Below are 20,234 nucleotides of genomic sequence, written 5' to 3'. Positions count from 1 at the left end.
TGACTTGAAGACATCTAACTTTTCTGAGTCATACTTAACTTGTCCTTTTTTAAATTTTAACTTCTAAACCTACCCCATTTCCACTAGCATTCATTATGTTAGGCATCTTGTCACCATCCATCTTCTTGGTGAAAAGTGTTCCCGTGCCACTGGCGGGGGCCACGCGTAAATCTTCTTTACAATTAGCAGTTAATCACATTCTGACACTGGGGACCAGCCCTTTGTGTCTCGGAGGGGCTGGTCTGTGGTTATTCCCATACTCCCAGTATGTTGCAATAACAAACACAGCAACATAAAGTTATGAGCCATCATAAAGGTACGAACCAAGACATCACCTGGCTAGCACACTACAAGTCCTCTTGTCTTTCCTTCTCACCTGCAGTCTGCTGTGAGCCTTCCTCTAGGCTCTTGGGGCTGAGAACTCTGGCTACCGTCCCTCACTTGTTCCCTCCCTTTGTGAGCGTACCTGCTCCTCCCTTCTACACTGCCCTCCCACCTGCTGGTCCCGCCTGCTGCACCCTGTCTTTCTTTCCTAGTAGCAAAGCTCTTCCTGAGCTCTGGTTTGCTGTACTGGCTGTTTCCCCTCGCGTTGGTTTTTGTGTTCACACACTTCCACTGGTTGCTTTCCTCACCCAGCCGCTGACCTGCACAGCTCTTCATTCCAGCTGGCATCTGTAAGTCTGGACTTTCCCTTTAGCTTCCTTCCTTTCTTAAGTGCTTTTTGAAACTCAGCCACAGCTTCTCTCTGCATCCAGTGCTCGGCTCTTCCTTCAGCTCTGCCGGGCAGGGCCTCATGCAAACCAAGCACAGCAGGCCAGTGTGCTGGAAGGTGCAAGCATCATGCACCTTTCCAGACCAGCCAGTGCTAATGCCCGTGCAATGCCCACTGTGATCCACAAGCACCTTGCAGTTACTGTAAGACCTAAGTGGTCTGGTGCCAGAATTGGCGTGTGTGTGCCATCTATCGCTCCCCCCACCCCCCGCAGTTTGGGAAGCCCATCCGAACAAAGCCATCCTCAATTTCATGTACGATGCCCAGAGTCACAGCCTTTAGGAGGAGGATGCGATTTATGGCCCTGCACACTCCCATCTGCACGAGTCCAACAGCCGACTTTCCCACCAAACCGACTGGCGGCCGAGTGGAAGCTGCCTGGAGTAGCCACAGTGTGATTGCCACGTGCTTCTCCACTGGCAGGGAGTGACAGCCGGGACGTGGTGGGGGAAGCCGCCACGTCACTGGAGAGGCAGGACCTCTGGATTGCATCCGGACCGGCGGGCCATTTCAAAAAGGCCCGCCGGCAGAGAGGGAGGGGGCAGCCTCCACCCAGGGAGGTAGGAGCGGACCGGAGCCCAGGACAGACCGGGTGCGTGCCCGAGACCGGCAGGCAGCCCGTCCCCATTCCAGGGGCTCCCAGGACGGCCCCCATGGCCGGCAGTCGGCCAGTCCAGGGTCGGAGGATGACCAGGATAAATCCCGCTGCCCGCAGAGAGAGCGACTTGGCTGGGACAAGATCCAAGGAAACAGCAGGACCAACGGGACTCCTGTGGAGCAACCCCGGACCCGGAACACAGAATCCCGGTAGGTGCTGGGGAACGGCAGGGGTACTCCAGGGGCCAGGGGAAGGGAGGAAGCAGCCTGGGGCGGGGGCCTTCTGGCGACCTTGAGCAGACGTATTACGGGAGGAACTTCCCTTCCCCCCCATCTGCCATGCAGGGGCGACAGCGAGTCCCTGCACTTAGGGCCCTGGGCTGGGACCCGGAGAGAGGGCGGGCCAGGGTTCCCCTCCCAATCCCCTTGAGCACCCAACCCCTTCCAGAATCGGAACGCACACAAAGGTGCGAGCAGTGGCGGCTGGACGGCAGGGCCGGCCAGATTATCGCCCCTCTGAGGGGCCAGTCTCGGGGCACAAGCCCCCCTTCTAAGCCGGGGTATAGACACCAGGTCCGCTGAACCCCCCTCTCCTGCCCTGCAGGGAGGAGGTGATCGCACCCAACTTACGTGATGCACTACCGGGAATCCCAGCCGGGGGCCCGGTTAGAGGATGAAGGGGTTCGCTAAGCCCCCTGTCCACCCAGTAGGGGGTGATCGCACCCCACCACTCATCCACAATAAGGTTTTGGAGTGCTCTTGCGGGCCCCCACTTCTGCATTTGTCATGCCAGAGTGGGGAACAGCCTTGACAGAGACCTATCGGCATTTCATCGGCATTTCATCCCCTGCCAGGGATCCACCCCGCAGGCCAAGGAGGCGGCGCGCTCAGCACAGAAGCTGTGAAAAGATGATGCCAAATGCAGATGGAAGTGCAGAGGCTCCTAGGATGTGAAGTGATGCACCACAGGGCACTGGGACAGGACCCAGAATGCTCCGCACCTCCCCGCTTTGTGGTGGAAGAGGAAGAGGAGCTCGGCCGGAGAGCTGCCCAGAATGCACTGCTCCGAAAGCTGTTGCAAGTGCCACAGGTGCGCTCTCACAACTGCGCTGGCGGCTGACAGTGTGGACACCCAACAGCTTTTCCACTGCAGCGTGCCGGGAGTGGTGCAGTAACCGCCAGCGCTGGACAGCTCCAGTGTAGACGCGGCCGCTGCAGCTACATTGCTCAGTAGCACAAGCCCCAGGAACCCGAGCCAGCTGAACCAGGAGGACAGACCAAGCCAACATCCCTTGCACCTGGCTTAGTGTGCAGTGTAAACATGCCCCCAGAGACCCAATGGGAGCCGCTGGCCCCCTGGATCCCACCCCAAAGAGACAGTGAGTCGTGGGCCTGCCCCTTGGAGGTGAGAGGAAAGGGGTCTCAGCAGGGACAGCTGTAGCCAGACAGGAACCCCCCTTGTAACATCCATTTTTGCTTGCCTGGAGCATACAGGGCACACAGAGCAGAAGGCCCAGGCTGTGTGACCGTGAATGGCTGTAAACAGAGATATGCCAATTGCTGACCAAGATGCTGCCAAGGAGTGTCCTTGACTTAACCCATATTGATACGAACACACAGCTGTCCGCGGGGGGAGGAATCTTTCGCCCAGTAAAAAAATGTCTAGTACTCACAATTTAGTTATCTCTCTTGCAAGTGTAAATTAACTTGAAACTTGCTTGTAAGAACTGGCGCCACAAAACGGACCAGTACAATTTGGCATCTTAGATAAGAAAGAGGATACGGGCCCCCAGGGGTATAAAGATGGGTCCAGCAGCGCATTTTCTCTGAGTGTCAATCTACCATCTATCTGCTGGTCGGGTTAGGTGTTTGATCTCCCGAGGTTCCAGAGGGGACGCCCACCTCGTATTCGTCTTTCCTAGGAATTGAGAGACCGGCCCTGGCCTGACACGCTGGAGTCGAGAGGCACAGAAAGGGGTAAAGATTGTGCCTGGATGTGGTCCTTTGCTTAAGTATATATATACATAGTGTTAGAGCTCTTTAAAGATTAAGCTGTCACTTGGTACCATTATTTCTATTTTCTATCTTTACCTTTTTCCTGTAATCATTTTTAAGACCTATATATATATATATTTGCTAGCATTTAAGAAATAGAGCAATAGCCATTGTAACCATATGATTTATACGCTTCTTTAATAAACCTGTAACTGTTTAAGCTTTAACCTGACTCCTTCAGTTGCTGTAATAGAACCAAGCACAATTTAAAAGAACTTCAGCCAGTCATAAAGGGACAGACATAGGGAGAGCTTGGGCGTTTGGATCTGTGTCACTCCCAGGTGACAAGATCCATTGGGGCACCTTTTCAGCCTTTCCTAGGCTGCCTGCTGCGAAGGAACCCCTGTGTTCTAGCAGCTAAAATCTAAGGTGTAATAAGCTCTTCCTATATAATGGGGCGTCTGTTGGCCTGCTGGCCACCCTCTGCGACGGGACCCCGGTCCTAGCAGTAAAGACACGGACGTTAAACCTTTTCTCGGAAACACACACACACACACACACTGCCCTGACCGTCGGCTGACAGAATTGGCGTAGTCGGCAGGATTGTGTTATTGGTTCACATACAGCAACGTGAAGCCTGTCATGCTGGACATGGATTTTAGCTGTATAGAGAAAGAGTTTGCCCAAGAGGGATGGGGCAACCCTAAATGGGATAAAGAGATGTTAGGGAAAGGCGCTTGCATCTGGCTGTTAAAGGGTGTGTGGCAAGCAGCCTGCACTAGCTACTGGAACTTAGAGCTGATAAGGGTGCAGAGAGAGAGATATGAACTCTGGGAGCAATGCCAGAACCTGGATACCCGGGTGCAAACCCTAACTAAGGACATGGAGCTCATGGCAGCCTTTGTCCCTTTGCTCTCCTTGTTGTCTTGCCTCCACCCAGACCATCTGCAACAGCCCCAGACCACAGCCCCTGCACAGCCTGCAAGCGCCTCCAGAGGCAGCAGGCTCCCAGCCAGAGCAGACTGCTGGGGCTGGCCCAGACTCACAGGCGTGGGGTGGGCGGGGGCCCGCAGCCACCTGCGTCAAACAGCTGCAGCAGCCGCGGCAAGTAAATGAAAGTCCCATCACTTATTCATGCAACAGGGAGGCTCTTTTGGTTTCTGCAAGTCTCCAGCAGGCAGAATTAACTAACTAGGTCAGTGATGGGGGGGTGGAGTCTGATCTGACTTGCTGGCTCCTCCATCAGCCCGGGAGGAGGGGATGGCCAGGATGCTGTGCCTGCTCTCTGGACATCCCAGGGGATTTTCCCTCCCTCTCTCCTTCCCCCCACTTGCCCAGTGCACCAGAGACCTGGCTGAGCCACCTTTCTGCTGGGGTCCCTGCAGTGGTGTCGGCTTTTGGGGCACACTGAGATCCAGGAGCAGGCTGGGCACATGGTGGCGGCACAGGACCTGCCTGTGTCTGGCAGGAGATTTTGAAGCCTGGAGTGCTGCTCCTTGGGCCCAGCTTCCTTGTGCCAGGGCGATACGGGCACCGGCCCCACCCTCACATGCACCTGCCGCAGTAAGTGCCCTGTGCTCACCGGAGCAGCAGCTCCTGTGGGTCCCACTCTGTGGGGCGGGCTGGGCTCGGCTCCCTGCTCTGGACCTTGTGATCTCCAGGGCCTCAGAACCACTCTGGTTTGGTCCAGTTCCCCTGCTGTGGGAGTGGCATTTCAGCCTGGTGTCTGGGGTCCGTGCCCAGAAGGCCCCTGTTGCCGACAGAGGGCGCGTGGCTGGAGCCGCGCTGTAACCCCCGGAATGGCTTGCAGGTCGGGGAGCCCAGCCCAGCTGTCCCTACAGGGCCAGAGCCACCGAAGCGGCCTCTGCAGGGTGAGCGCAGGGCGAGGTCTGTGCCGCAGCCTCACGTGCCACGTGTCACATGCTGGTGACCCAATTCTGAGCCGAGACCCTGGACTGAGAAACCTTGCGCCGAACCCACTCCCCTCTCTGTGTCTGGCAGCCGCGTCCTGTGCTGATCCCATCAGAGAGCATCAATTATTGACGAGGAAGGATTCGTGTCCAAGCTGCCGTGCTTGGTGCTGGGAAATGGCCCCCCTCCCTCATGCGCCTGCCATTGAGTCTCGGACTGCTCTGTATGAAGCCAGGCAGGGCTCCGGGCAGCTGTGTCCACGGCAAGGGGCCCTCCTGGGTGTGACCTCAGAGCATTCAGCCCCCATTCACGGTGCACTTCTCCTTGGCGGGTCCCCGGGGAGCCAGAGGGCCTGCACCCCAGCTCTGCAGGGAGCCGTGACCCTCAGCCGGTGCATAGCATGGAGGAGTTATTGCGCAACAGGAACACAACACAGAACAGAGCTTGTTAGTGCAGGATGAGCAAAGTCCATCATGGGGAACCTGGGCCAGACACCCCGTCGCATCCCCTTCCTGGCTTTCAGGTTACAAAGGGCACTGGCCATCGCTTCAGTGCAGGCAGCTGGAGCCACCTCACCCCCCTCAGCAAAAATCACAAACACTTATTCCTACCCTGTAGACATTGGTGCAATGCACAGGGAAACTGAGGCACGCACAGTATTCAGCAAACCGGGAGGCCTCACATAGGCTCACAGACAACGCACTTTGTCCTAATGCTTCAGCTTCCTGTCCTCTCTCACATGGTGCAGAACTGGAAGGGGCCTCGAGAGGCTGAGTCCAGACCCCTGCTCTCATGGCAGGACCCACATGACACCTCCCTGTTCCACCTCTAGCCTGGGAAAGGGCAGGGCAATCCCCCTCTGCCTCCTCCCCACCCTGCTCTGCCCCATTCTCCCCGCAAGGCCCCTGCCCTGGACGACACGGCCTGCTGGCAGGCAGCACCAGCGGTTGGCGGGGGAGGGAAGTAGATCCAGTTGGCCCCAGCTCACTCTGCTGTGCCAGCCACGTCGCTCCGTTTCCTGCTGGATAGTGCGAGGCGGCCTAGCCACCTCCCCTGAGTGACACACAACAGTGTCAGAGACGAGCTGGGCGCCCAGAGTCACTGCCCAGGTCCGACTGTTTGGGGCCCTCCTGCCAAACCCCCTGTGAAGTGTGAAACTCTGGGGTGTGGAATGGTGTGAGAATAAGCATGGGTGCCCTGGTCCCCTGTGTGCACAGGCTTGGTGCCAGGCCCTTGTGCTCTCCCGGTGCCCGGGTGGCTCTTCCAGGGGACGGCGCTCTCAGGAACGTGTACACACTCATTGACACACACAAGTGCATGGACTGACGTACCCGCGTGAGCCTGGCTCCGGTCGGCCTAGCCAGCTCAGTCACTTTCCACACAAAGCCAAATTGGAACCAGTTTAAACTAAATTGCAATTAAACACAAATCAGAGCGTCCACATGGGGTCTGCACCAGGTTAGCGAAACCAGTTTAAGTTAAACCCATTGGTGCAAACTTCCTTTGTAGACAAGGCCTAACGTGTGGACGATGCTGCCACGTCCCCTGTCATGCAGGCCGGGTCTTTCCTCAGTGGGAGTCCCTGGCTCGTCAATGGGGAAGGTCATGGTTCTGTCCCAATCCTGCAGCCTGAGCCCAGGTCCAGGGTGTCCCCCGAGCACTCCCATCCCATGGCAGGAGTTAGTGTGAGAGGCAAGAGGCTGACACTGCTGGCAAACACCCTGACACTGGAGCTCCCCAATTTCTGTGGCAGGGTCTCTCTGGCACCTGGGTGCTGCTCACATCAGGGTCTCTCCAGGAGAGGTGCCAGGCTGGAAGAAGGATCAGGGCTTGGCCTGATGCTTTATAGAAGATCCAGGCCAATTTACAGGGGCTTTGAACTGGGGAAAGTGTTTCAGCTGCCATGTCCCATCTCCATCACAGGTGCAGAACATCAGGACAAACTCACTGCTCTCTCTTATCCCCCGCCTGGCCAGATCACCATGAGAACATGGAACTAAGAGTTTGGAGAGCTGGGTTTGACTGTCAGCCCTGCCACCAGCTGCTCCTCCTGCCGTCTACCTGGCTGGAGTCAGGGATAAAGGAGTCTTTGGCCAGTGTGCCGAGAGTCCCTCAGCGGTCAGCGCCGCACCGCATGCGAGTAGGCAAAGGAACAATGTTGGTTGAATCTTGTGGAGCGATGGATATTATAGCCCCCAAGCAAGACATTGGGTTCTAGCGCCCGCTGTGGCACTTCCTTTCCCCGCCCTGTGCCTCAATTTCCCCTCTGGGTGGAGCGAAGACAAAGGGCTATATCTGGGCTGTGTGCTATTATTAGCCGCCCCCTCCTGCGTTGGCGGATCATCAAGTTTTCCCGTCTAGGCAGCGGATGTGGGTCAACGTTTGAGGTTTCGTTGTTGATTTTTTTAAGTTTCCTCTTCAAAACAGATCAGCTTCCTCCCTCCCGGCTGACGACAGATGCCTGCGTGGGCCGTCGCGCCTCAGTGCTGTGACGGGACGCCACGCCGGATGGCGCGTCTCTGGAGCTAGACAGCATTGCACTGGTCAGCCAGTGTCCAGGGTCACACTGGCGCCCCCCAGCCCCGGTGAGTGACGGGCCCTGCTGGGAGGCCCAGACCACCTGCTCTGGGCACCTGTTCTGAGAACCTCATGCTGGGCAAGGGTCGGCTGGCAAGAGGGGGCCGTGGCGGGGGAGGAAGAGGGAGGTTGTGGGGTGGGAGGTGGGAATGGGGAGGGGGGATGGAGGAGCAGCTGTGCAGTGAGTGGGCAGCACAGTGCACCCAAAGCAATGGGAAATTACCCATAAGGGCGGTTTTGTTGGGAGTGGGGGGCTGGGATTGGGAGGGGATGGGGCAGAGTGAGGAAGGCGGGGTCCGGCAGGGCAGGCAGTGGTGCCAGGGTCAGGAGGAAGGGCAGGAGGTGGGCGTCAGGACAAGGGTGGGAGCAGGGTGGTGAGGGCAGGGGCAGGCAGTAGAGGCAAGGTGAGGGCAGGGTGGAATGTGGGAAGGGCAGTGTGGGGAGAGCAGGGGGTGAGGGCGGGGGGAGAGGGGTGGAGCAGGCAGGAGGGGCAGGGTAGGGGGCAGGGTTCAGAGCGGGGGAGGATAGGGGGTGCAGGGCAGGGACTGAGGGCAGGGCAGGGAGGGAAGGGGCAAGCAGGAAGGGAGGGGCAGGGATGGAGCAGGGAAGGTCACAAGGTGGGAGTCAGAGCAGGGAGTGAGGGCAGGATGGGGGACAGGGGTGGGAGCGGGGAGGGCAGGGGGTGAGGGCAGAGTTGGGAGTGGGGGAGGGCAGGGGGTGAGGGCAGAGTTGGGAGCGGGGGAGGGCAGGGGGGGAGGGCAGGAGATCAGAGCATGGTGGGAAGGGCAGGGCCTTGCAGCATTAGTTGCCCAAGAGCCAGGGCTGGGTCCCAGTGACCTCGTCCCATGGGCTCTGCAGCGTGTGGCAGCGCGGGGGTTGGCAGTGCCTGGGGGACGGGGCACGGCCCTGGCTCTCTGTGGCTTTGGTACGGTGCCCTGGGAGCCCTGTGCTCCAGGAGATGCCCACCCCAGTGCAATGCCCCAGGCGACAGAGCAAAGCCATGACTCCAGGGATGCCCAGCCTGGCGGGAGCCGCGCGACTGCAGGGAGGGATGGAGCCTCTGCCTGCAGCAGCCAGAAGTTTGACTCTGAGTCAAGGGAGGGCTCCACTTCCGGCAGTGGCAGGACTGAAGGGGGGTCAATGTCTGGGTTTAGGAGACAAGGGGGGCAGTGTGGGGAGGAGGAGGGGCTCAGTGCTCTGGGAATGGAGGGGGGCAGTGTGGGGAGGAGGAGGGGCTCAGTGCTCTGGGAACGGAGGGGGGCAGTGTGGGGAGGAGGAGGGGCTCAGTGCTCTGGGAATGGAGGGGGGCAGTGTGGGGAGGAGGAGGGGCTCAGTGCTCTGGGAACAGAGGGGGGCAGTGTGGGGAGGAGGAGGGGGGGTGGGGAGGAGGAGGGGCTCAGTGCTCTGGGAACGGAGGGGGGCAGTGTGGGGAGGAGGAGGGGCTCCTGCTCTGGGAACGGAGGGGGCAGTGTGGGGAGAAGGAGGGGCTCAGTGCTCTGGGAACGGAGGGGGGCAGTGTGGGGAGGAGGAGGGGCTCAGTGCTCTGGGAACGGAGGGGGGCAGTGTGGGGAGGAGGAGGGGCTCAGTGCTCTGGGAACGGAGGGGGCAGTGTGGGGAGGAGGAGGGGCTCAGTGCTCTGGGAATGGAGGGGGCAGTGTGGGGAGGAGGAGGGGCTCAGTGCTCTGGGAACGGAGGGGGGCAGTGTGGGGAGGAGGAGGGGCTCAGTGCTCTGGGAACAGAGGGGGGCTGGGGAGGAGGAGGGGCTCAGTGCTCTGGGAACGGAGGGGGGCAGTGTGGGGAGGAGGAGGGGCTCAGTGCTCTGGGAACGGAGGGGGCAGTGTGGGGAGGAAGGAGGGGCTCAGTGCTCTGGGAACAGAGGGGGGCAGTGTGGGGAGGAGGAGGGGTTCAGTGCTCTGGGAACGGAGGGGGGCAGTGTGGGGAGGAAGGAGGGGCTCAGTGCTCTGGGAACAGAGGGGGGCAGTGTGGGGAGGAGGAGGGGCTCAGTGCTCTGGGAATGGAGGGGGCAGTGTGGGGAGGAGGAGGGGCTCAGTGCTCTGGGAACGGAGGGGGGCAGTGTGGGGAGGAGGAGGGGCTCAGTGCTCTGGGAACAGAGGGGGGCAGTGTGGGGAGGAGGAGGGGCTCAGTGCTCTGGGAATGGAGGGGAGGGGCAGTGTGGGGAGGAGGAGGATGGGCTCAGTGCTCTGGGAACGGAGGGGGGCAGTGTGGGGAGGAGGGGGGCTCAGTGCTCTGGGAACGGAGGGGGGCAGTGTGGGGAGGAGGAGGGGCTCAGTGCTCTGGGAATGGAGGGGGCAGTGTGGGGAGGAGGAGGGGCTCAGTGCTCTGGGAACGGAGGGGGCAGTGTGGGGAGGAGGGGGGCAGTGTGGGGAGGAGGAGGGGCTCAGTGCTCTGGGAACGGAGGGGGCAGTGTGGGGAGGAGGAGGGGCTCAGTGCTCTGGGAACGGAGGGGGGCAGTGTGGGTGGGGAGGAGGAGGGGCTCAGTGCTCTGGGAACGGAGGGGGGCAGTGTGGGGAGGAGGAGGGGCTCAGTGCTCTGGGAACGGAGGGGGGCAGTGTGGGGAGGAGGGGGGCAGTGTGGGGAGGAGGAGGGGCTCAGTGCTCTGGGAACGGAGGGGGCAGTGTGGGGAGGAGGAGGGGCTCAGTGCTCTGGGAACGGAGGGGGGCAGTGTGGGGAGGAGGAGGGGCTCAGTGCTCTGGGAACGGAGGGGGCAGTGTGGGGAGGAGGAGGGGCTCAGTGCTCTGGGAACGGAGGGGGGCAGTGTGGGGAGCAGGAGGGGCTCAGTGCTCTGGGAACAGAAGGGGGCAGTGTCTGGGTTTGGGGGCAGCAAGGAGTCAATTCCCCAGCCCCTTGCTGCCTGCTTCTGCGGGACCAGCCCGGCCTGAGGAGCCACTCTCCTCTCCTGAGCCCTCCCTCCCAGGCAGGACTGGCGTTGCTGCCTTCCCCCCAAAAGTTCCTTTGTGCTCTGAAAGAGCTCACCCCCCTTTGGGGGCAAAACTGGGCATTGGTTCCATTTGCTCTCCCCACGGAGGGTCAGTCGGTTGGTCAAATGTCCAGGTGGACAGGGCTGAACCAAGGAACCATGGTCTCCCTGCTCACACTGCCCGGCCTGCACCTCCCTCCGCCTCAGAGCCAGTGCGTGCGGCTGATGACAGGCCTGATCCCTGTGGCCAGAGCCAGAGAGGAGGGGCAGAGTTTCCCAGCAAGCGGGAGGGGAAAAGCAGCTTTACACAGTGGAGTCCCACCGCCCCCTGAGGCTCTGAGCGCCGAGGGCTGCAGCCTTCGAGGGAAGGTGGCGACAGCGTGGCCAGTCCTTCCGAGCACTTCCCCTTCCTGAACAGCACCAGGAGCCCACGGGAAGGGCTGCAGGCTCCGTCTCTGGGTCTCGCCAATGCAGACTGGAGGCCTTTCTCTGGAAGAGGCGTTAGGCAAACCCCCGGCAGCGGGCTCAGCACAGCGCAGTGGGTGGCATCCCTTGCCCTGCGCTAAGAGGACTCAGACTAGAGGGTCTAATGTGGATCTGTGAATAACTTCCCCGTGGCTCCTGGGGATGCCGGGGGTGCTGCTCTGAGCGTGGGCTGCTCACGATGCTCTGGCTGAGCTGTGCGACTGGCCCGTGACGGGGCTGCTCCACAAAGTGGCCAGGCCGGAACTGCAGCCCCGCCCTCAGGGAGTGCAGGAGGACTCACAGCACTTCCTGGGCTGCTGCTGTGTGCGCAGACACCATCCCACTTGCATGGATGCTGGGAGAACCCATGCGGGTTTGTGCCCCGCCGTGAGCACCAGAGTGGCTGGGGAGGAGCCAGAGGAAGAGCAATGACAGGGAGACCCTCTTCGGGGTCGGCCAGAAGAAATCAGACACAGCTGGAGGGAGCCTGTGGTTACTCTAGCTCGTTGGCATCCCCTGAGTCATGGGGGGAGGGCTCCCCAAATATGAGTGTCCTGCTTGTCCCTCAGGACCCCCTGGAGAGCACGGGTCACAACCAGACCTCACTGTGGCAGGAGCTAGGAGAGCCAGTCCAGCTCCTGGCTCTGGAGGTGGAGCGGGGGGCATGTTGCAAGCCATGGGGCATGACCACACATCCAGTGGGGTGGGGGTGGGGCACAGAGCTGTCTCTCTGCCCGACTGGCCATGGCAGTTCTCCCAGGTGGGTGACAGGTGTCTGGGGGTTGCTCTCCATGAGTGTCTGGCGGCGGCAGGGCCAGAGCAGCTTCCCCCTCCGCAGGGAGTGGGGCAGAGAGCTCTTCCTTCTACACTGGCTGGGTACCTCATTACTGGCAGAGAAGGCAATTTAGAATGGGGCTGAGACCCTCCCAACCCGGGAGACACATGGGGGGCTCCCAGGGTCACCACAGGGGCAAGGGCCCAGCAGAACCCAGGAGTCAGAGGAGTGAGTGTGGCTGGAATATGATGAGTCCGTGCTGCTAACAGCACCCCCCCCCCCCCAGGAGTCTGTTTATAACGGAGGCAGGATGATCAAGAGAACAAAAGTCTTCTCATTAAATTACATTAAATTAGGGAGGTTGGATGATGCTCCCGGAATGCAGTTACAAGATAAGGAATGACAGTGGAGGAATAGAAGCTTTGGGGGTAGCTGAGTTAGTCTCTGCAGGATACACTGAGAAAACAACAAATGGTCTGGTAGCACTTTATAGAGTAACAAAAAATGTAGAAGGTATCATGAGCTTTCGAGTGGCACAGCCCACTTCCGAGCTCATGGTACCTTCATGACAGCATCTACAGAGTAGGAATAGACGGTCCATTCTCTGAATGGAGAGAAGTAAAGAGGTCTGGGATGAGTGCTGTTCACGGGTGTGTCTAGACTACAGGATTTTGTCGACAAAAGTCCACTTTTGTCGACATAACGTCAACAGAACTCAGCAGTTTTGTCGACGCTGGTAAACCTCATTTTACGAGGAATAACGCCTTTTGTCGACAGAGTTCTGTCAATAGAAGGCACGATTGCATCTAAACTGTCCTTAGCGTCCACACTGTTATGTCGACAAAGCAGCTTGCTTTGTTGACAGAACTGAATGTAGTCTAGACACTCTTTGTCGACAGAAGCTTTGTCAACAGTATCTGTCGACAAAACTTCTGTCGACAAAACCCTGTAGTCTAGACGTACCCTGTGTTCCTAAGAAGAGGGGCAAAGAGTGAGGTGGCAAAGTTTGCAGATGATACAAAATTCCTCAGGAGAGTTAAGTGCCAGAAGAACAGTAAAGAGTTACAAAGGAACCTCACAAAACTCAGGCGGGAGGGGGATGTCTACACTAGCCCCCTAGTTCGAACTAGGGTGGCTAATGTAGGCATTTGAACTTGCAAATGAAGTTCGGGATTTAAATATCTCGGGCTTCATTTGCATGTTCCTGGACGGGCGCCATTTTTAAATCCCCTTTGTTCGAACTGACTGCCAGTGACTACACGCGGCAGTCAGAAGTTAATCTGAACTAAGGGTATGTCTACACTACCACCCTAGTTCGAACTAGGGTGGTAATGTAGGCAACCGGAGTTGCAAATGAAGCCCGGGATTTGAATTTCCCGGGCTTCATTTGCATTTTTCCGTGCGCCGCCATTTTTAAATGTCCGCTAGTGCGGACTCCGTGCTACATGCGGCACGAACTAGGTAGTCGGATTAGGCTTCCTATTCCGAACTACAGTTACTCCTCGTGGAACTCCTCGTGGACCTCCCCAACTATAACTTGAGACCATTGCTCCTTGTTCTGCCATCCGTCACCCCTGAGAACAGCCTCTCTCCATCTTCTTTGGAACGCATGCGATGTAGCAAAGCGGCGTCTCTGATATCTGCGTGGCCGCAGGGGGTGGGCGGTAGTTTCCATAGCGGCAGCTGGTGAAGGAATCCGCGAACTACATTGACGCTGGGGGAGTCGCTCGCTTCCCTTGCCTGGACACCTGGTGCCTGCGCAGCCGTCATGCTGCAGGAGTTTCCATCTACAAGAGTGGGGCGCAATTTTCCACTCAGTGATTGGGTGGGGTTATCACAGGCCATGCCTCTCCTCACCTGCTCTTGGGTATTTGTGTGGGGAGGGGAGGCCATGTGATATACACCCCACCGTGGTAAGGACATAGAGAATGGCCATACTGGCTCAGACCAATGGCCCTTCTAGTCCTGTTTTCTGACAGTGGCTTATGCCAGATGCTTCAGAAGGAATGAACAGAACAGGGCAATTATCTCAGACGTTCAAGAATACCCTGAGTAGGAGATCCCTGGGATTCTTGGCTAACAGCCATAGGTGGACCGATCCTCCATGAACTGGCCTCCTTCATTGAAACCACTTAAGCTTTTGGCCTTCACAACATCCCCTGGCAATGAGTCCCACAGGTTGGCTCTGCAGTGTGTGTTTGTTTAAAATCGGTTGCCTATTTCATTGAGTGACCCCTGGTCTCATGGTATGTGAAAGGGTAAATGACTCTTCCTTATTCAATGTTCTCCATGCCACCTGAAAGTCCTCTATCATCCCCTGGTCGCTTGCCTCCTTTCTCAGTTAACAGTCCCAGTCTTTTTACTTTCTCGTCAGGTACACACTGTTTCATCCCCCTCATCATTTCTGCAAAAGCGACGAGGAGTCCTGTGGCACCTTATAGACTAACTGAAGTGTAGGAGCATAAGCTTTCGTGGGCAAAGACCCACTTCGTCAGATGCATGTAGTGGAAATTTCCAGAGGCAGGAATAAATATGCAGGCCAGGATCAGGCTGGAGATGACCAGGTGGATCCAATCAAGGAGGATGAGGCCCACTTCTAGCAGCTGATCTGGAGGTGTGAATTCCAAGAGAACAGAAGCTGCTTTTGTAGTTAGCAAGCCATTCACAGTCTTTGTTTAATCCAGAGTTGATTGTGTCAAACTTAAAGATGAACTGTAGCTCAGCAGTTTCTCTTTGAAGTCTGGTCCTGAAGTTTTTTTGCTGCAGGATGGCTACTTTTAGATCTGCAATTGTGTGTCCAGGAAGATTGAAGTGTTCCCCTACAGGTTTTTCTATGTTGCCATTCCTAATATCAGATTTGTGTCCATTGATTCTTTTAGGGACAGTCCCTACATTGCATCTGATTTACTAGCTTGCTGCCCGGTCTCCCTGTTTGGTGAGATCCTTTTGTAGCTCTTCATAGTCAGCTTTGGACTTTGTATCTTGAGTAATTTTATATCATCTGCAAATGTTGCCACTTCACCCTTTTCCCAGACCATTTATGAATATGTTGATCAGCACTGGTACTACTACAGATGCCTGGGGGGCATCACTCACAGACCCAGGCCCCATGCTTTGCACTCTCCTATTGCCCACCTCAGCCATCCTATGGACAGGTTCCAGGGGAGCCTGGCATGGGGCCGAGGCAGGGGTTCGGCCCCCTGCTCTCCCAAGGGTGGCAGGAGCTGGAGTGACCTGGCAATGTGCTCTATTCTACCCTACCCCCTTGCCTTCTCCCAGCCTGCTCCGCTCAGCTCGGGAATCCTTCTGAGATCTGGGATGGGCAGCAATTCATACATCGGTTCCAAAGCCAGATGGGAACATCAAGTGTGACTTTTGTGTGACACAGGCCAGAGAGCTGCCCTAAATAGTTCCCCATTGAACCAGAGCGTGAAATCAATCCAGTCTAAAATTGCTAGTGAGGGAGAATCCACCAGGGGCCTGGTAAACTGTTCCACTACTTAATTACCCTTTTCCCCACTCTGAGTTTGTCTAGCTTCACCTTTCCGCCACTGGATCATGTTAGACCACAAAGAGCCTGTTCGGAAATATTTGTTCCCCTTCTAGGTATTTACAGACTGTGATGAAAACACTCAGAAACTTCTCAGCTCTGGGCACGGGAATGGCAGTGGTTCCAGGCAAAGGGAATGGGAGTGGTTCCATGCACAGGGAATGGGAGCAGTTCCAGGAGAGATTCTGGGCAATGGGGATCTGGGTGCTGAGAATGGGAGAAATTCCAGGTTCTAGGAATGGGAGAGCTTTCAGTGCTGGGAACAGAAGAGGTCCTGGACACTAGGGAAAAATAAAGGTTGTAGATTAGGGTGGGGAACCTTTTCTGGGTCAGGGGCTACTGACCCCCAAGCAAGTACATTTTGTGTGCTCGCCCAGAGTGGGATAGCAGGGGGTGAGGGGGTGCGTGGAGTGCCAGCACAGGCTCCCCAATGCTGGGGGGGGAGACTGAGCCTTGGGTGTTGGATCCATGCAAGCTGGGGACCACAGGTTCCATGCTCCTGCTCTAGGTGCTGGGAACAGGAGTGGTTCCAGGTGCTGGGGAATGTGTGGGGTTCCAGGCACTGGGGAATGTGAGCAGTTCCGGGCCCTGGGGAATGGGAGGGGTTCCAAGCTCCGGGGAATGGGAGTGATTCCAGATGCTGGGGAAGGGAAGCAGTTCTGGGTGCTGGGGAATGGGAACAGTTCCGGGCACTGGGGAATGGGAGGGGTTCCAAGCTCCGGGGAATGGGAGTGATTCCAGGTGCTGGGAAAGGGAAGCAGTTCTGGGTGCTGGGGAATGGGAGTGGTTCCAGATGCTGGGGAATGGGAGGGGTTCCAGGCGCTGGGGAATGGGAGGGGTTCCAGATGCTGGGGAATGGGAGGGGTTCCAGATGCTGGGGAATGGGAGGGGTTCCAGGCGCTGGGGAATGGGAGGGGTTCCAGGCGCTGGGGAATGGGAGGGGTTCCAGATGCTGGGGAATGGGAGGGGTTCCAGATGCTGGGGAATGGGAGGGGTTCCAGGCGCTGGGGAATGGGAGGGGTTCCAGATGCTGGGGAATGGGAGGGGTTCCAGGCGCTGGAGTCCAGGAGCAGTTCCGGGTGCTGGGAGGCATGGCTCAGCTGGCGAGCTGCAGAAGCGGAGCCCCGTCTGTGCTGTGGCAGAGGAGGTGGCTCAGCTGAGACCTGATACACTGACTGAATGTTGGTTTCTCTCAGGTTCTTGGCTCTTCCCAGAACATCCTGCGGCCCCACCAGCCATGGAGGGGGCATCAGCACTGAGCCCCTCCTCCTGGGAGAAACGCAGAGCATGGGTCCGGCAGAGCCGGTGCTGGCGCACCACCGTGCTCCTGGAGGAGGAGGCAGCAGTGGTCCTGCAGGATGTGCCTGAGCTACAGCCACCGCACCTAGATGATGTCTTCCTCGATGGTGGAAGACCAAGCGGGGAAGTGGACAGAGGTGGGTGGAGCGTGTGTGACTGGCTGTATGTGTTGGGGAGTGCTGGGATCTTTCTTTAACTCCTGTGCCCAGCATGCATAGTGGGACTGGTACTGCACTTGCCCCAGGATTGGTCTGAACACCCCCACCCCTCCCCCTCAGGTTTTTTGGGGCCTGCAAAAACACCCCTGGGAAAGTTTCAGTCACTGGAAAAAATGCCCATCAAATGCCCCTGTTCCTGTCCCTGATGATCCCATTTCAAACTCTTGCATCTTGTGCCGAGGCCTGTGGCTGCATCCCTGACCCCACCTGCTCTTTCTTGATGCCACAGCCCCCAGTGCCAACCCCCTGTCCCTGCTCCTGGGCCGAGACCTCTCTTTGTGGAGCGGCCAGGACTGGCCCTTCTCTCTTGGCCTTGCATCCTCTCTCCACAGGAGGACGCGGCTCAGTGCTCAGCCCAGGAGGTGGGGCTCCCAGCCTTAGCAGGGCCCACTGCCCAGGGGGACATGCTGGGAGCCCCAGGCTGGTGCACCCACCTTGCTCATGCCAATGAGCTGCTGTTCTGGGGTTGGCCCTGGAGAAGTCATGGGGCAGCTGGTACTGGTTGGGGGTGGGGGAGGGAAGGGTTCTCCCTGGTTTATCTGATGGACTTTTGTATTTCCAACAGGAAGCTCCTCCAGCAAGATCGAGACCTGGCTGCAGGATTGTGGGTGAGTCCAGCTGCCCTGTGTATGTGTGTTGTGTGTGTGTGTGTGTTGGCGCATGTGACAGAATCATAGAACCACAGAACCACGAGGGACATCTAGTCTAAGTCCTGCCATGATACAGGATTTGTTGTGTCTGAACCATCCAAGGCAAATGGCTCCAGCCTCCTTTTGGCTTCCACAACCTCCAAGGCCTCTGTTCCGCGGTCCTGTTGCTCTTACAGTTGGGGTATGTCTACACTGTAGAGTTTTTTCAGAAAAACAACTGTTTTTCTGAAAAAACGTCACTTACATCCACACTGCAATCACGTTCTTTCGAAAAAAAATCGAAAAGAACAGAGGGGTTTTTCCAACATTGGTAAACCTCTTTCTGCGAGGAAGGAGCTCTTTCGGAAAAAGGCGTGTGTGGACAGGGAAGAGGGAGTTCTCTCAAAAGAAGAGGAGAGAGGAAAAAGCACAGGTGCCCTGGTGGCCACTCCGTCCACAGTAATCACAGTTAAAATGCAAGATAGCATCCCTTAAATGTGGATGCTATCTTTCGAAAAAGCAGATCGCTTTTTCAATGCGCTTTTGCTGCGTGGACGCTCTCTTTCGGAAGAAGTTTTTTCGGAAGATCTCGCCTGGAAAAGCTTCTTCCGAAATTAACTTGCAGTTTAGACATAGCCTTGGGAAGGTTTTCCTGAGATTCAATCTACAGCGACGCCCGTTAACTCTTGTCCTGGCCCCTGTGGCAAGAGAGAACAACTTTTCTCCATCTTTTTCATGGCAGCCTTTCAAGTATCTGAAGGTCACTCTCATGTCCCTGCTCCATTGCCTCTTCTCCAGTGAAGCAGACCCAATTCCTTCAGCCTTTGCTTCCCTCCTCTTTGCTCGTCTATATTGCTCCCTTTTAGATTTTTACTAGTTTCTCTCCATCTTTTCTATACAACGGTGACCCAGATTGGACTCAGTACTCCCCAGGAGGCCTAGCCAATGCTGAATAGAGTGGCATTCTAAAGTTGCATTTTTTTTGAAACTGCAGTGCATTGCTGACTCGTGTTGAGTTTGGGTCCACCCACAACTCCCAGACCCTGCTCAGCTGTGCTGCTGTCTGGCCAGTTAGCCCCCGTCTGGATTTGTGCATTTGGTTTTGCTTCCCTAAGTGTACCCCTGATGTGTCTTTGTGGCATTTCAGTTTGTTGTCTGGAGCCCAGTTCTTCAGTTTATAAAGATCCTTCTGAATTTTCGCACTATTCTGCAAAGTGTTGGCAGCCCCTCCCCTTCCTGGCTGCTGTGTGTCATCTGTACATTTGATCAGCACACTCTACCCCAACATCCAAGTCATGAGCAGTGCACAGCATGACGGCTGTGCCCCTCCAAACAGCCCTGCACAGCTCCACCTATGTCCTGCCCCAAGGCCTCTCCTACCTGCAGCTAGTTGCCCCATGCCAGGCTTCGTTTGTAGTTGTTTAACCAATGTATGTACACACCACGGAGCCAGGATTTCAGGCCTGTATGCAGGAATTTTTGTGGTGGGGTTGTGTGCTTTTTTTGTAAATGTGGACTGCAAGGGTGTGAATGCACCCCCCCCCCCATGCTCCCCCAAGTAAGCAGAGAAATCAGCCCCAGCCTTCCGCTGGTTGGTCAGAGCACGGGGGAGGGAGATTTAGGTGGCGCACTGCTCCTGCCTTCCCCAGGCCAGCTGGAGCGTGTTTACTTGGGCGACCAAGGGGGGGGGGGGGCGCAACCTCCCACCACGTATGGACCTGGATTTGTTCTTGGTAAATCCATACCGGCTGCTAGTGATTAATCCCTTCATCCTGCAGGTCCATTCCTCCCCACCTCCTGTGGAGAGACTACTGTGTGCATATGTCTCTGCTGCCCACGCTCTGTGTGTGTGTCAGAGAGAGAGAGAGAGAGATGCTGCCCCTGGATCACCCCCTGCCCGCTCCCTGAACAGGATGTGCAGCTGGCTCCGCTCCCACATGATGATGCCACAACACGCCAGCTCCAAGGGCAGAACACACTAGTTTATTGCAGGCACTTCCCTGGTGCAGGGCAGAGGCTCCAGGCCCGGGGGTGCGGGCACACGGATGGACGGAGTCTCTCCAGGGCCCCCCAAGCACAGACAGAGCTGTTCTCCTGGAACCCTTCAATGCTCTCCATTTGGGGAGCCCAAGGGGCACCCCTCACACCCATTTCCCCCTTGCTTACCCCAATTCCAGCTCTCCCCCCACACCGATCCCCTTACACCTCCCCCAATCCTGCCCCCATTCCAGCCCATCCCCTTACTCACACCATCCCCTTACTTATCTACCATATCTGTCCCCATCTCATCCCTCTCCCACACACATCCCCTTACATATCCCTCATCCCTGCTCCCATCACAGCCCTCCCCTTACACCCATCACCATCCCAGCCCCTTCCCTCGCACATATTCTGTTCCCTTCCCCACATCCGTTCCGGCCCTCCCCCTGCATGCTTCCCTCCCATCATCGCTGCCCCTCTTATGCCCTTCCCAACCCCCATTCTGGCCCTCCCCCTTACTCATTGTAC

The 20,234-nt window shown here is 57.3% G+C and overlaps 1 protein-coding gene across 2 annotated transcripts in view; it reads left to right on the top strand.

The window, feature by feature from the left end:
- The first annotated feature begins 7,707 nt into the window (after window positions 1-7,707).
- Window positions 7,708-20,234, top strand: part of TESPA1 (thymocyte expressed, positive selection associated 1) — a 28,179-nt gene continuing 15,652 nt past the window's right edge. Inside the window, exons 1-3 of one of the 2 annotated variants that reach the window (XM_075902084.2) lie at window positions 7,708-7,860; window positions 16,777-17,016; window positions 17,663-17,705. In XM_075902084.2, coding sequence (XP_075758199.2) covers window positions 16,818-17,016; window positions 17,663-17,705 — 242 coding nt within the window. In that variant the 5' untranslated portion in view covers window positions 7,708-7,860; window positions 16,777-16,817. Of the gene's footprint in view, window positions 7,861-16,776; window positions 17,017-17,662; window positions 17,706-20,234 lie in introns of those variants that run through there. The other variant, XM_014575377.4, reaches the window with a different exon arrangement.

Source organism: Pelodiscus sinensis, chromosome 31 (genome assembly GCF_052426305.1).
Source record: "Pelodiscus sinensis isolate ZL-2025 chromosome 31, ASM5242630v1, whole genome shotgun sequence".
Taxonomy (NCBI): domain Eukaryota; kingdom Metazoa; phylum Chordata; order Testudines; family Trionychidae; genus Pelodiscus; species Pelodiscus sinensis.
Note: the sequence above shows the minus strand (reverse complement) of the source record. Positions and strands in the feature narration are given on the sequence as shown.